Genomic DNA, 14,304 nt, shown 5'->3' with positions numbered 1-14,304 from the left:
TTTGTGTTCTTTGGAGAAGGGGAGGTTCTAGTGTCTTGGCTAGAGGCTTTGGTCACTATTCGGTGATTAAAAAGCTGTAATTGGAAGCTGAGCTTTTTTGGCCTGGGTACAGCTTTCTGTAAACCCCAGCTAAGTCCTGCCTTGCTCCTGCCATACCTGCTGGCCGCAGGGGAGAAGTGGTGACCTGGAGGGGGAGAGAAAATTTCCCCTTTTGGTGCCATTTGTATATCAAATAAGTTGAATTGTAATACCAGACTGCACCAAGTAGTTACTCTTTAGCCTTTGTGCTTACTGTGTCCTGCCTCTTTTTAAAATTCAAATTCTGCTGCTCCTCTGTTTGGTAAGTTTCTGATTTCTGTTGGGGTGTGGAGGAGAGGAGCTGATGCCAGTGGGAGGTGTTTCACAATATTAAGACTGAAGTATTAGCAGAACTGTAAAGCCTTACAGCCTCAGTCCTCGTGTAGCTTCAGAAGATGGCGAGCAGGAGCAGCGTGAGCTGTCACAGCTGCTGCCCAAACGCTGGAGTGAAGTTTTCCTCTATTTTTAAGAGCCACAGCAAATACAAAGCTAATCATAGCCCCTTGAATTTGAATAATTATTTTAAAAGATAAAGTCATGCAAGTTCAGGACCATTTTCTTGGAGGAGGTGTGGGATTTCTGTAGCTTGAAACATCTAAGTGCTCTGAAGGGTGGTCTTGATAACAAAGACTGAGATGTCTTGTAGGCCCAGCAGGTCCTAGGGCTGAAATGTATTCCAATCCCTGTAACACTGGAAGTATTACATAAAGGAGCGTGTCCTCATTTTTATGCTCTCCAACAGGAAAGGATGATCAGCGTTTTCAAGGTTACACTTTCAAATTGACAAGCAGAAAATCCCTTCTGCCTGTTGGAGTGCTGTGGTTCGTGTTACTGCCATTGCGCTCCATGTTGCCTTAATTCTCCTTGCCTCTGCCACGCGCTGTGGTCGTAGCTGCAACGATGCCCATAAATGCTTTCTGTTGGCCGTGCCTTCCCAGAAGGAGGTTCGTTGATGCTCATTAGTGAAATTGATACAAATCAACTTAAGTTTACTTTGGGAAATTGGGTCCTTATTGAACAGGCTTGGGAAATGGGGTTTGCTCACGGGGAAGTGGATAAAATACAGCTCTGTTAGAACAAGCTAATTTTTAATGACTGCTCTGAGAAATGTGCTCAGTAGGTTAAAACGTTCAATATTCTGTTTATGTGAACTTATAAAACAGAAGTGCACAAAGAAATGAAACTTATTTTAAATCCTATTTGAACTGGTAAGTTAATTGCTGTGTGCTGTGTTTAAATAACGCTGCTTTGCTCTAGATGGAGTGTCACACCTGTATTGCTTTTTCCTGTCCCGCTCTTCCCCCTTGTCCAACAACATCTCACAGGAGGAGCTCGAGTTTCCGAGGGTCATTTCTTTGTCGAGTAACTACCTTTGGCGACAGGAGTCTGTACATCATCAGCAGATCGAGCCGAGGCAGGCAGCGTGGTTTGGCTCGAGAGTCGCTGTTTCTGCGTCACTCGGTGTTTGTTTAGAACTTGCCTATAATAATTTTAAAATACTAAAGCGTGTAGGTACATTCTGTGCTAAACTGATTGTTTAACAGTATTGTGCCTAATGAAACACCGTGAATTAGTTGGTTTAATTGGTGGTTAAACCAACTGATGGCTCACAAAACATGACAAATGGGGCAAATGTTATGCTGACAACTTAAAGACCTTTTAAATAACTGCAAACTAGCGGTTTTTTTCTCCTTTGAGAATTTTGTTTCTCTATTTAAAAAAATGTTTACTGTGCCCTTGCCTGGGCCTGAAGCGATGATCCAGGGCGTTTTTGGAGGCGATGGGGATCTGAGCTCTTGCTGTGCCTGAGTGTGTGATATTGTTGACACTAAAGTAGGTGATGGGACTGAGAGGAGTTGGAGCACGTGCCTGCGTAAGATTACTGCCTGGTAGGCACTTGTAACTTGACAGATTTTTTTGAATTGCAGATGATGATCTTGACCTATAGGTACTGTCCACAAAGCAAATTAATTTATTTTATTCCCAGATTGTTTAGAAATAGGTTTTTTTTGCATGGATTCAACATTAAGAAAAGCAAACCTATAGCTAATAGAATATTTGCTGACTGTAATGATAAAAAACTAACCTTTTTCGTATCAAGCATTAGTCCTATTAAACACAGAGGCTTACTTGTCTTTTAAATATTGTGGGGTTTTGGTATGTTGGGTTTTGGTTTAGTTTGGTTTTGTTTTTTTAAATATAATCCAGAGGAAGGGAACTTGAACCAGAAGTTGAGCATCCCTGGTGCTCTTGTGAAGGTTTGTGAATTCAGTAAACTGGGATTTGGGACAGAGGGGTGTTGCCTTGGTGGCTGTGTTTGAATGTACTGAATATTAAGAAATTGTAATGTTTATAGACTTGGTCAGTAAAAATCTTCTGATTATCTTTGTCCTTATTAATTAGAGGTTATTTCAGAATGAATCAGAGAAGATTAAAAACCCTTGTCCCGCAGAGCAAGACACAGACAAATTGGGAAGGGAATCAGGTAAGAGTTACCCAGATAATTAGAGGTGAGGAAGAATTACTAAAAAGGAGAGTAACCAAGCTAAATCCTCAGGTGCTTTTAATTAACTCATTAGGGCAGTCTAAAATGAAATACTTCCCTCAAAGTCACTCTAGTCCTTGGGATTTACTGGAGTGCGAATGAGATGAGGCTTTGCCTGGTTGACCATGCCCATGGCAGCGAGCTGGGGCCGCGGCCGCCGGTCTCCCCGGGGAGCTGCCGGGACGCAGCGTTGTCGCACCGAGATGGGGTTAAGCTGGGCAAAGAAGAGCGCCGTAGGGTCTCTGGATGTAGCCTAATCTCCAGACCTGTTAGCCCAGACACTTAAATGATTGTTTCCACTCACCTTTACAATTCAGCTCCGAGGAACCGGGTGCCTGCCCTGGCAGGAGGGCTGGTCCCTCGCCTGCGATGCCCGCCAACGTGGCAGAAGCAGGGTGGTGCTTGCACGGGCCCATAAGCAGCGGCGAGAGAGGAGAAGGGGTGTGGGATGGTTACGCTGACCCTGCTGCTGGTATGGCAAGTGCAGAGATATACCAGCAGCGGACGGCAGCAGTCCAAAGGAAATTACTAAGCTTTGTGAAAGCACATGCTGTGGCTGGGATAACTCAGAAGTGCTCTGCAACGTCCTCATTTCCTGAGAGGGGCCACAGGAACAGCCTCGTGCCATGTTCACACCTATTGGGAGCGTTTTCTCCCCCAAGAAAACTTTCTAAAAGAAAACTGGTCCTCCTTTGCTGTGTGGGTCTCTGCAGGGACTCAGCTGCATGTGTGGAGAAATCAGTGAGGGTTTAGGGGTGTTTGGTGATGGGAAATGTATACAAAGTATACGTATACGCCTAGAGAAGGGGAAGGCCAGAGACCTTGAGTGGAGACAGGGGTGGTAAGTGAGTCCCGGAGGGCTGGGGAAAACATGGAAGGAAGGGGGATGTCTTTCCAGAGCTGGCCAGGATGCCTGGCTGTGAGCACTACTGCTGTGCTCATCCACCCCATCGACTAAATTTGAGAGGGTTGTGGGGAAGAACAGACAGGGCCAGACTGGGGGTGGGCGTGCGGGAGGGCGGCCCTGGCACTGCACCCTGCTGGGGTCCTGGCCCATGGCCCTGGGGAAAACCTGGGCCAAAGCACCCATTAATTAAGCTCTGTTTCTGGTGTGGCCTGTCTGATGTGATATTCTAATTGCTCTCTAATCTGCAGCATCTGTGATAGGTCACGGCGTCAGCTATTTTATAATAAGGTATTTTGCCTGAATATGGAAAAATTCCCTTGTTTAAAGGGCAGGGGAATATTAAATAAATACCATTTATATTTATTTGCCTCTAATCAAACTGTGGCTCTTACATTAATGTTTGTAGGTTTTTGGTAATTAGCCTGTTCAGCCCATGTTTGGCATTCAAATCCAGTATTTGTTGAAAAGCTTCAAACGATATTAAAATCTGCTCCCCAAGCGCACAGGAAACACCTCTCAGAAAATGCCAGCCCTGCGCTGAAAGTTGTCACAGCAGCGTGGGTGGGAAAGAGTTGATCTAATGCGGGTGGGCTAAAATGGATGCAAACCAGGGTGCTTGCTGAGCTAAAAGGGGGGTGGCTGGGACCTGCCTGTCCTATGGGGTCCTGCTGGGCTCGGGGGTCTTCCAGCGGGGGACGTGTGCTGGGCGCCAGCCGGGTGAGGCTGGGGGTCACCTGGAGTGGCTGGGGACAGCCCCCAGCTCCTCGCCGGATGGGCACGGCGGCCCCTGGGCTGCAGCCTGCGGCAAACCGGGTTTAGGATGGGTGAGCCCAGCAGAAGGGCCAGGCGTAGGAAAGCGGCGCTTCCCACCCCGACCGCCGCTGCATGTCAGTGTTGCTCTGAACAACGGCAGCGAGCACAGGACCACGTCCTGCAGCTAAAGCCTGGAGCTTCAAAGTGGGTTTTTCTTGTGCTTTAAGTAGCTGGAAACTATAAAGACTCGTCAACACATTCTCATTGCGCCTGCAGTCTCGTGGCTTAATGCAAACCCGCTGCTGGGCTCGTAATGGCCAAAAGGGTGGATTTTTTACACCAGGGAAATGGAGCCTCAGGTGTAGCTGGCCAGTCCCAGACCCCCGGGCCCATGGCTTTCTGGCGTTATCCCCTTTCCCTCGCTGTCTGCTGTGCCCTGCTCTGTCTCTGCAGCAGGGACCAAGCCCCTTGCCCCATGTCCCATCCCCCGTCCCCATGCCGCTCAGCACTTGGGCCCTTGACCCAAAGTCCATCACGCAGGCTGTCCGGGCCCAGAGCACAGGCACTGCTCCTGCTCTCCCATGCAGGGTGTAGCTCCACTTCTATATTCCTTTAATCAATTTCTTGTGTTCTATCATACATTTCCCGACTCATTAGTGTATCAGGCATCCGCCATGTGCTCATTAATTGGTCAATTACTTTATTTATATGCTAAACATTATCTAAAGCACTAGTCATTACCCGCATCATGGCTGTGGTTTGTGTCGTGCATATTTATAAGCTTTATGTGCCTTGCCCTCTCCTTGCCATCAAGGCCAGGGGTGCTCTCGTGGACCCGTTAACCCTTTGTGGCCTGGTCACCAGCTCAGTCCCATTCCTCAGCCCTGCGTGGCCCAGCGGTGTCTGTGCAGGTCCCTGCACTGAGAGGGCAGTTCTGTCATCACCTGCCATGTTTCCCAGCCCTTCCTCACCGCCATCTCCCTTTGGCTTCAGCTTGTTTTCTGCTGCTGCCTTCAGCTCCTCACTGCTTTTTTCACATCACCTAAAAAAACTAGAATTAAGTAAAAAAGACCTGAAACCACAACAAAATAGATGATGAGAGACTCCCCTGTAAATGTCTGCCAGGGCAGGCCAGGTGCCACTGTTCATCCTGGTTTCAAGCCTCATCTGCTGCTACAAATTGGCTCTGAGTTCATCTTTAGGTGTCAGTGCTGCCTGCTTGCCTGGAGATGTCAACAGCCTCTTCACCAGCTGGAAATGATGTGCTGCTGGAAAGCCTCTGCTCTTCCTCGGCTCCGCTCTCCGCCTGCCCTGCGCTCCACCGTTTCTCATGGTGCCTTCCCTGCTCCCGTGGCCCCTCCTGCTCGTCCGATTACAAGTCGCCGCAGAGCAGGATGTTATCCTCTTGCTCTCCTGTAAGCTCTCCTGTCATCCTAAAAATGCCATAGCCATCGCAAATAATTCATCTGAATTATGTTAGGAACCGAAATAAATAAATACTTGGTGTGAGCATGAAGGTTTCATTATCCTGCCCTTTGTGTCGGCCCGCGGAGGCACCGCCACCCACCACATCAGTCCACCAGCATAACCGCTGGTGCTTCTGGCGTGCGTTATCAACCACGCTAAACAACAGCTGTGTGTGGAAAGGCTTGTAGCTGGGAAGGGGCAGAGGTTTTGCTGTTAACACTGGCTAAGGTGTGTATGGCGGCTCCTTCCCTCCGGCTCCTCTCTGGGTACCAGTGTGGCGTCCAGCTGCTCCTCACCTCGCGGGGTGGCTGCTGCCGATGCCTGTGCCCGCTCCCGGGGGAGGCTGGGAATTGCTTTTGGTGACGCTGTTGCAGCAATGCTGCCACACGACAAACCAGTCTTGGTAATTCCTCTATTGACAATTGATAAAATAAAGCCTGAGCAGAGCTCCAGAGCAGGACTGGGCTGTTGGGGTCGGGGGGATTTTAGCCACACCTGCCTCCCCACAGAGCACCACACAGGAGCCAGGGTTCCCACTGCGGTGGTGGGGCTCCAGCCTGGGGCTCCTGGGCTGAGCGAGACGTGGCAGCGGCTGCCCCGACCCCACCAGTGTCAGCCCAGGGCGTAACGTCAGCCTGGGCCTTTCCCGCAGTCCCGGTGCCGCGGGCACCGAGTGCAGCTCAGCGTGTGCCAGGCTGCGGGCGCTGCCGCTGCCGAGGGCGCTGTCCTCCCTGATACTGACTTCAGATGTATTATGGTCTGAGTTAATATCACTTTGAAATTTATAATATCCATGAAAATATTATCACTGTACTTAAATCCTTTAGTTTAATTGAATTGAGGTATCATTATCCAGAGCTTGTTTATGTATTGTTGCCTGCAAAATAGAGTCAATTTTCCAGACCGAGATGATGAATATGGGCACCAAAGAAATTTTGTAGTTTAATTGTAATAACCATGAATTATTATTATTTTAATAACTATAAATAACAATTATTAAAAAAAAAGTTGCAGTGCTTTGCACAAAACCTTGGAAAGAAAACTATGCCATAATAATACAGTGGGGGGGTGTGTTACAGCTTATTATTATTTATTTTATTTTGTTGTCAGATGTGCTCTTTCCTGTGCGGAGGAGCTGCTATGGGTTTGGGGTTTTTAGGTCTGAACTTCACACTGCCAAGGTCCTTCTGCTCCCACTGATGGCTCTGGAAACTGGATGAATTACTCTCAACTTTTCCTTGTTTTACTTCCCCCAAAAGTCTAGAGCCAAAGTCACTTTGGGGTGTGTGAGAGCGCTGCCGTCCGGGGCTGTTGCGCTAGCCCCGCCGCTTTCGCTGCAGTGTATGTTGCAAAGCGCAGGTTGTGGCCCTGTAGCCCAGGGAGCCCCCGGCACCTTGTTGGCGGGGCCGTGGCCCCACGTGGGGCTGTCCCCCACCCTGTCCCGTCCCAGCTGGCCAGGATCTCCCAGTTTGCTGGGTGCTTTGCCCCAGCCCTAATTGCCTTGGTCAGCCTGATGCGTGTTTATCGGCAAACCTCAACACCCGTTTTGCTAGGCTGTGGTTCTCGGTGTGACCCTCGGCGGGACAGGAACGCACCGGCTGCTGACACGGGGCCAGGGCTGGCTGTCGGTCTGGCCCCGCCACTTTGCTCACACGCTCGCAGCTCGGTAAGCAGTAAATGAAGCCCTGCTCACAGTGGCACATTTGGGCAGGCACATGGGGAAGGGAGCATCACGTCAAGGCCGCGCTCTGGAAAACTGCAACCCACCCATGTTGGCCTGGATGGCGAGCATGAAATGCAGGCTAAAGGCCAGAACAGTATTTTTTTCGTTTTTCATGTCTCCCTGCATTCATCGTGTGCGCTGTACATTCAAATAGGCTCATTTCAGCGTGGTCTCCCCCAAGGCCAGGGTGAGGGAGGCACGGGTCCCGCTGCCCCTGCGGGAAGGGCTGGCCCCGCACAGAGCCCAGCAGCGCCGAGCACGGTGCTCGTCTCGTCCCCAAAACAACCTGAAGCCTTCAGCCTTGTAGGATGGTTTAGGGTCAAATAATTGCTGTTTATTGCTCTTACTTAGCCCTTGCTTATTCCTGAACTTATTTTGCTGTGGCTGAAGATACACACATGGGCTCAGCACCTGTGTCCCACCGCTGTGCTCACGTACAGGCACCCGCGGCTGGTGGCAGCTCCGCAGGGAGCGGGGCTGAGCTCAGCAGCCCCGTGGCTGGGACACAACACCGGGCACCCCACGCATGTTTTTCCCTGGACCCAGAGGCACCACTGCAGGGGCCACCCATGCATTTCATCCGGTTGAGCTTCAGGGTGCTCTTTGGCAAAGCAGGTACCAGCCCACCCGCTCTGCAGCAGCGCTGCCTGCCTAGGACCTTCACGGTTGGATTTTTCTTTTTCAGGAGGTGATCTTTACCTCCGCAGCCATCCGAGTAAAGCCTCGCGCTGCTCCAGCTCAGCCCCCAGCAGGCACCGGGCACTCGCAGGGGAGCGTCACCCAGCGGGAGCTGGTTTCTGATGGGGACCACGAGGCCGGGTGGGCCAGGGGAACCCCTGGAGGGGCCGCCCCTGCCAGGGTGTGATTTGAGAGCACACTGGCTCTTTAGCATCAGGATTACTTCCCTTGGTTCATAGTTTGTGGTGGCTTGGAAAAACCAAGCTGTGGCTGAGGTGAGCTCAGTAGAGACGGGATTAGCTGCAGTGCTGGGTGAGTGAAGTTCTTTTGAACAGCATTGCTGAAAATGTGGGAACTGAAGGAAAATAAATCTGTACAGTCAACATTTGAGGCCTTTATTTGCTCCCACTGCTGCCCACCCCGGGGGCTTGGCGTAGCACCTCCCGCCCCAGACGCAGCCCCGGGGGCTCTCCCCTGCCCCTTCCCGCAGGGTGCCCTTTGGACCCGGCCAAAATCCACCAGTTTCACTCATCAGGTAAAAAAAAAAATTTGTTTGCAGGGCACCAGACCAGAAATATGTATTTCCCAGCAGCATCCTCGGTTCAGCGTTGTGGGCGCAGCATCGGTGGCACCTCCGGGGACCGAGGCAGCGCGCGGCCCGTGGGGCATCCCAGATAGAGAGAGAGAGAGGCTGGCCTGGCATCAGCAGGTAGGGACGCTCTCTCCTCCAGTGAAAAGATCAGCGAGCTCTTTATTTTTTTTTTCTTTACAGTTTTATTTACAAAATGTATTAAAACTCTTTGTACAACACCTCATTAAAATGAGGCTCAGTAATTGATGCCCACACATGCAGTTTATGCTTTTACAGCCATTAGTTTGCTTGGCAATTTTTCTGCTCACTGAAGTGCAGTTTCAACGACCAAAAATAGGAACTTAAATTACAAAAAAAAAAAAAAAAGAGAAAAAAAAAACAGAAAAAGAAAAAGGAAAGAACCCCAAAATCCCCCAAAGCAAAACAAATGAAAAAAATACACCGAAACAACTCATTGTGAGACTACTGCCGAACTTCCGATAGCTTGAAGTTGGTAGCCGGAATTGGTAAGCACTCAACACGTTTTGTTTTAGCTTTACATGCAAGTTTAAAAAATATCGAACCATTTACCAAACTCCCTTCACTGGTGTGAAGCCTCCACTCTTAAAAATTGATTTGCTAAACATACATCTTTTATACAGCTTTTAAGAAAAATGTTTGTTTTAAATACAACTCATAGCCGCGCAGCTTTAGCTCGCCCTTGCTGGGGATGTGATCGCGTTCAGAAGTTGAAAAAAAAAACACAGTTGCATGAAAAGAAAATGAAAACAAACCAACGATTTTTTGTCAGTATCGTGTTAAAAACTCGAACAATAAATTATTCTCCTATGAGCTTTTAAAATGATTTTATATTACATTTTGTTGGAATTACTTATTTTTAACAAGGCTTTCCCCATATGATCTTTTTCTTTTTTTTTTTTAAACTCCTATTAAAAGTTCAGATCTATCATCAGCAAACTAAACGCCTAAGGGTCAGACTGGTTTAAACGAGTTTCTTTTTCATTGTATGTTACTGATGAAATAAAACTCTATAGTAAACTACAGAAAATACATATTGTCGATTAGAGGTAATTAGTATGCAGATATTCCATCGAGCATTTCCCATGTGACTGACAATATGTTTAAAGGTTGGTTGGTTTTTGTTTTTTTTTTTTTGTCTTTTGCTTTTTTTTTTTAAAGATGAAGTTAAGTAGTTTCCAGGCAGAGGTTCAAGGCTGAAACACTGCTGCTGTCTAAGACGCTGGATGTGAGTAATAGTGAGCCCCTACCTGTAGCAGTGTCGGCTGGAGCGCGGCGTCCTCTTTCCGGAGGGGGCCAGGACAGGAGCACCCCCTCGCCGGTAGCCGTGAAACGAGAGTTGGCAGGAGCTGATATAATATAACAACAGTACTAGCAGGAGTCATGTTAGATCGCTTAATATTACTCTGGAACTGCAGCTCTAATTTGAGTTACTATCCTCTTCCCTTGCTTCTGTTTTACAGTGACGGTTCCCGAGAAGCGTTAGCTGAGCACAGTGCCGGCTGTGAAAGAACTGGGGCGAAGCGGAAGCAGGCCTGGGAAAAACTAACCTGCACTTCTCTTGCTTCATCGCTTGATATTAAACAGTGAATTAAAATGCAAATGCACAGCAAGAAAAGAGATATATATGGTCTGAACCTAAACAGCAAGTAGCTTTTTTTTTTTAAAAGCCACCCAATGTGGTTTTAATAAAGCACCTGTAGGTATGCCTGATGATAGAAAAAAAAAAAAAAGAAAAAAGGAACGCAATATTTTCTGCCCGCACTTTAGCTACCTTGTCAAGAAATTAATTTACTGGTCTGGAAGCAAGACATGCAGTTCCACAAATTACTTTCTTTTGGATTTACAGACTCACAGTCATTGGCCTTAACTGGTTTTAATGCACAGATTCTCTTCTTCAGGTGTTACACCTTTTACTGCTATACAGAATTGCTCAAATTAGCTGGAGAGTGCCAAGTGGCTCGGGGGAAAAAAAAAAATCACACCACTGGTAAGTAAATACTGAAACATCTTGACATCAGCTCATACAAGCAGTGACAAGCCAGTCTGTGTTTGCACGCAGCAGATTTCTGAGGCTTTGTGTCAGGAGGAGTTTCATAATTTGATACAATTGGGGTGGCTGATGAAACCGGCTGCGGTTTGCTTTCAGGACACAAGTTCATTTACTGTGCAGTGGTATCAAAGAATGGCTTTTGTTGCACTGATTTTTTTACAATAATTTTTTTTTTCACATACTAATATCTTGTTACCAGTCCTTTCCTTCTCTTTTCTTTTTCTTTTTCTCTTTTTCTCTTTTCCGTTTTCTTTTATTTTCTCCTTTCTTTTCTCTTTTCTTTTTCTCTTTTGCCTCTTTTTTCCTTTTCTTTTCCTTTCCTTTCCTTTCCTTTTCTTTTCTTTTCTTTTCTTTTCTTTTCTTTTCTTTTCTTTTCTTTTCTTTTCTTTTCTTTTCTTTTCTTTTCTTTTCTCTTCTCTTCTCTTCTCTTCTCTTCTCTTTTTTTGCCTCTTCTTTTCTTTTTACTTTTACTTCTTTCAAGCAAAGCAAGAATATTTCGGTGATGGTTTGCATTGTTGTGAGTCTCAGAGTCTTCCATAAGGCACTGAAGGAAAAAATACCAGTTTTTCCTATTAAAAGTACATTGCACCATCATCAATGCGTGTCATGCCTGACACCTCGGAGAGAGTACGACTGGCTCAGGTGGTCCGAATCCGTGAAGTAGCCACATTCTCTGCTGCTTCTCCTCTTGCGTGCTGTCAGGGTGAGGATCTGTAATAAAACCAGAAAGATTTCATCACTGCCCAGCAGTGAGGGGCAGGAGAGCTCAGCCTGGGGAGAGGCAGAGTCTGTGGGCGATGGGCTAACCAGGCTAACCAGGGTCATTTGTCAGCAATTCAACTCTACTTTTCATGCTTTAGAAAGCATGATTTCTAGAGCAGACTTTTTTATTCTATTGTAGATTTTCTGAGACTTCCTAAAAGCACTTACCTGCCCTGATTATAGCTTAAAAAATAAAAGGGAAGAGGTCACTAGCAAGAGAGATGTAAATTCTGATTACAGGAATTTTTAAAACAATTAACACAATACTTTTATATGTACTGAACTAGTACAACGCTGGAGAGAGGAGTTACTCACTTCAGCATGAAGACAGCTATCACTGTTTGTAACAGGACAGTAGCAAGCTTACTTCTGTTCAGGGAAGAAATTTAAATCACTTATACTCTGAGACTGCCACCAGACGATGTTTCAAAAGCCCGTTTGCAGCAGTTTGCTGATGCACACAACAAAATATCACGCAGAGCTTAAAACAAACAAACAAAAAAAGAAAACCCAGAGGGTTTTAGTTCCCGGCCTGTAGCCGTACCCCTAGATTTTCACACTTTCTGTGCCGTACACGTTGTAGCCTTCTCTGTACGTAGCGTAATTCTGGGTGTTGGTGGCAGGCGCAGGTTTGAAGTTCTGCGTGTTCTTGTTGAGTTTCATTCGCTTAGACTCGGCCCGAGACTTGTAGCAGAACTCGATCAGCGCCACCATCATGGCCAGCCCGAGGCCTCCGACAAGGATATAGAAAACCCCGGCAACATTGCTCAGGCTCAGAGCGCTCGTCTTGTCCTAAGAGAAACGAGCCACGCCGTTAGTTTTGCTGTGAGGAGCAGACAGACAGACAGACAGACAGGTTACTTTGTACTTAGTCCTAGCTGGAATAGCTACACTCACGGCATTTAGAGTCCCGCTCGTGGATCAGTGCTGTCCCCCCCGGCCCCCGGCAGCCCGGGGCTGCGCAGCAGTGACTGCTCTGTCTCCCACCCTTTGGCGGGCGAAACCCTGGCCGACTCCAAGGTGATGAGATTTGTTTTTGGTCACTGACTTCCCCAGGCCTTCGGCGTCCCAGAGCAAACCTGTCTAGGCCGAGCATCTCTGGCGGCAAAGGTGCCTCGGGAAAGCTCTGACAGGGAAAGCAGTGGCTGCGTAAAACAGCAGGTTTTACAGAAGGCCATTATAAAACTAGAAGAAGAAAAAGCCAGACCACTACACGCTTGGTTTTGGTGAATGTAGATAAAATCATTGAGATGCTGCTAAACTTATCTACCTTCTTCCAGCAGTTAGGAAAAAATAACACCGTAGGAAGACGGGTCAGTTACTTTAAGGTCAAGCAGCAGAGCCCTAAGCTAAACTAGCACCTTCGGTGACTGAGTGAGAGTTACTGAATAAAACCAGTCATTGTAACACAAAAAAAGCTGGCCAGGGTTTACCTTCCTTCAATACATGTCAGATGGGGCGGGGGGGAAGGCTTGCATTTTTAAAGACAGGATTCTGTAATCAGATTAAAATGAGCTGCAACCCTTTTGCTGCTGCGCGGGCCGGCTGGCTGCGTGCAGGAATCGATGCTGGCTGCCCCGCCGCGCCAGCCCAGCTGGACGGGCAGATGCCAGAGCGACCTGCAGCAAGGGGCTGTGCCCAGGGAAGACACTTGCTGACAGAGCTCGCTTTACGAGTAGCTCCAGGGACGGCAAAACTTGCGTATAGGCAGAATAAAATATGCTCTACCTTGTAAGTGCCTGCGTGTTTCACTGGCAGTTTGGCTAGATGCAGTTGTAGCAAACAGCCTGCCATTTAAACTGAAGGTATTACTCATTTACACCTCTCTGCAATTGCGGTTTCCTTCTGCAGCTGCTGTGCATTGAGATGTCCCAGGATCCTAAATTTATCTCACACAACTGCTACAGGCTTGTGCCCTAAGCAACTTCCAGCCCAGCTGAAAAATATGCATTTTTATTGTTGGCTTTGATGGAACTTGAAATTGTCCTCCGACACTGAGAGGGTGCTTCCAAATTACAGTTTTCTGTTTGAATGATTACAGAGAGCACTTCCAAAGGCACCAGGGGAGTTAGGCACTCGACTGCGACCAATTGCCGCTGGAGCTGGATTTCTCCTCCTCTTGGTGCCTTTGAAAATGTCCTTCACTCCAACAAGCCCAGCACTTCTACAGTGTTTTTCTCCTCAATGGCTCTGTAAGCATTAAAAAAATATATCCTCCGTGTTTTCTTTTAACTAAATGGTGTAAATAAGTGTTTCCTGTAATTTAAGGGTGCAGCCACCAGGTTGAGGCACCTGTCACCTCAGGGGTGGGATCTCCTCTGGGCTCCTCAGCGGTCCTGCCCGAGGAGCTGCCGAGGCTGGCCCTGCAGCACGGCTGGTGTGGGACAGGGCAGCACAGCAGCAAAATGGTTCAAAGCAGAACAAAAAAGAATATACAATATCTGTGTAATGAGTTACCAATATTATTTCTAGATTTTTTTTTTTTTTAATCAAGCCAATTTCAAGCTGAATTGGGAAATAGGGCAGGAAGGGAGTAATTTTTTTCCTTATCATGGGTCTGTCCTGAAATTGTCCACCCTTAGCAAGCATGTGATTGTTTCCCAAACTGACATGTAGAGAATCTAAGCCACGATTTTGGAAGAAAAATGTGTTTTTTCAATAGAGCTAGAAATAAGAAAAGATGCTGGCCTGAATAATACGCATTGACTGTGCTGAAACGTGCACATTT

The 14,304-nt window shown here is 47.5% G+C and overlaps 1 protein-coding gene and 1 long non-coding RNA gene across 10 annotated transcripts in view; one reads left to right on the top strand and one right to left on the bottom strand.

Annotated features, from left to right (window-relative positions):
- Window positions 1-8,661: 8,661 nt before the first annotated feature.
- LOC142063417 (uncharacterized) overlaps window positions 8,662-14,304 on the top strand; it is a 28,785-nt gene continuing 23,142 nt past the window's right edge. Inside the window, exon 1 of one of the 3 annotated variants that reach the window (XR_012662756.1) lies at window positions 8,662-10,751. This is a non-coding gene — a long non-coding RNA (uncharacterized LOC142063417). The remainder of the gene's footprint in view (window positions 10,752-14,304) is intronic. The other 2 variants (XR_012662757.1, XR_012662758.1) reach the window with 2 other exon arrangements.
- GRIA3 (glutamate ionotropic receptor AMPA type subunit 3) overlaps window positions 11,027-14,304 on the bottom strand; it is a 159,394-nt gene continuing 156,116 nt past the window's right edge. For 5 of the 7 annotated variants that reach the window (XM_075107160.1, XM_075107159.1, XM_075107158.1 and 2 more), the window contains 2 exons: window positions 12,121-12,368; window positions 11,027-11,525 (listed from right to left, as the gene is read on the bottom strand). In XM_075107160.1, coding sequence (XP_074963261.1) covers window positions 12,123-12,368 — 246 coding nt within the window. In that variant the 3' untranslated portion in view covers window positions 11,027-11,525; window positions 12,121-12,122. Of the gene's footprint in view, window positions 11,526-12,120; window positions 12,369-14,304 lie in introns of those variants that run through there. The other 2 variants (XM_075107156.1, XR_012662755.1) reach the window with 2 other exon arrangements.

The sequence above is a fragment of the Phalacrocorax aristotelis genome, chromosome 11 (genome assembly GCF_949628215.1).
Source record: "Phalacrocorax aristotelis chromosome 11, bGulAri2.1, whole genome shotgun sequence".
In the NCBI taxonomy this organism is placed as follows: Eukaryota; Metazoa; Chordata; class Aves; order Suliformes; family Phalacrocoracidae; genus Phalacrocorax; species Phalacrocorax aristotelis.
Note: the sequence above shows the minus strand (reverse complement) of the source record. Positions and strands in the feature narration are given on the sequence as shown.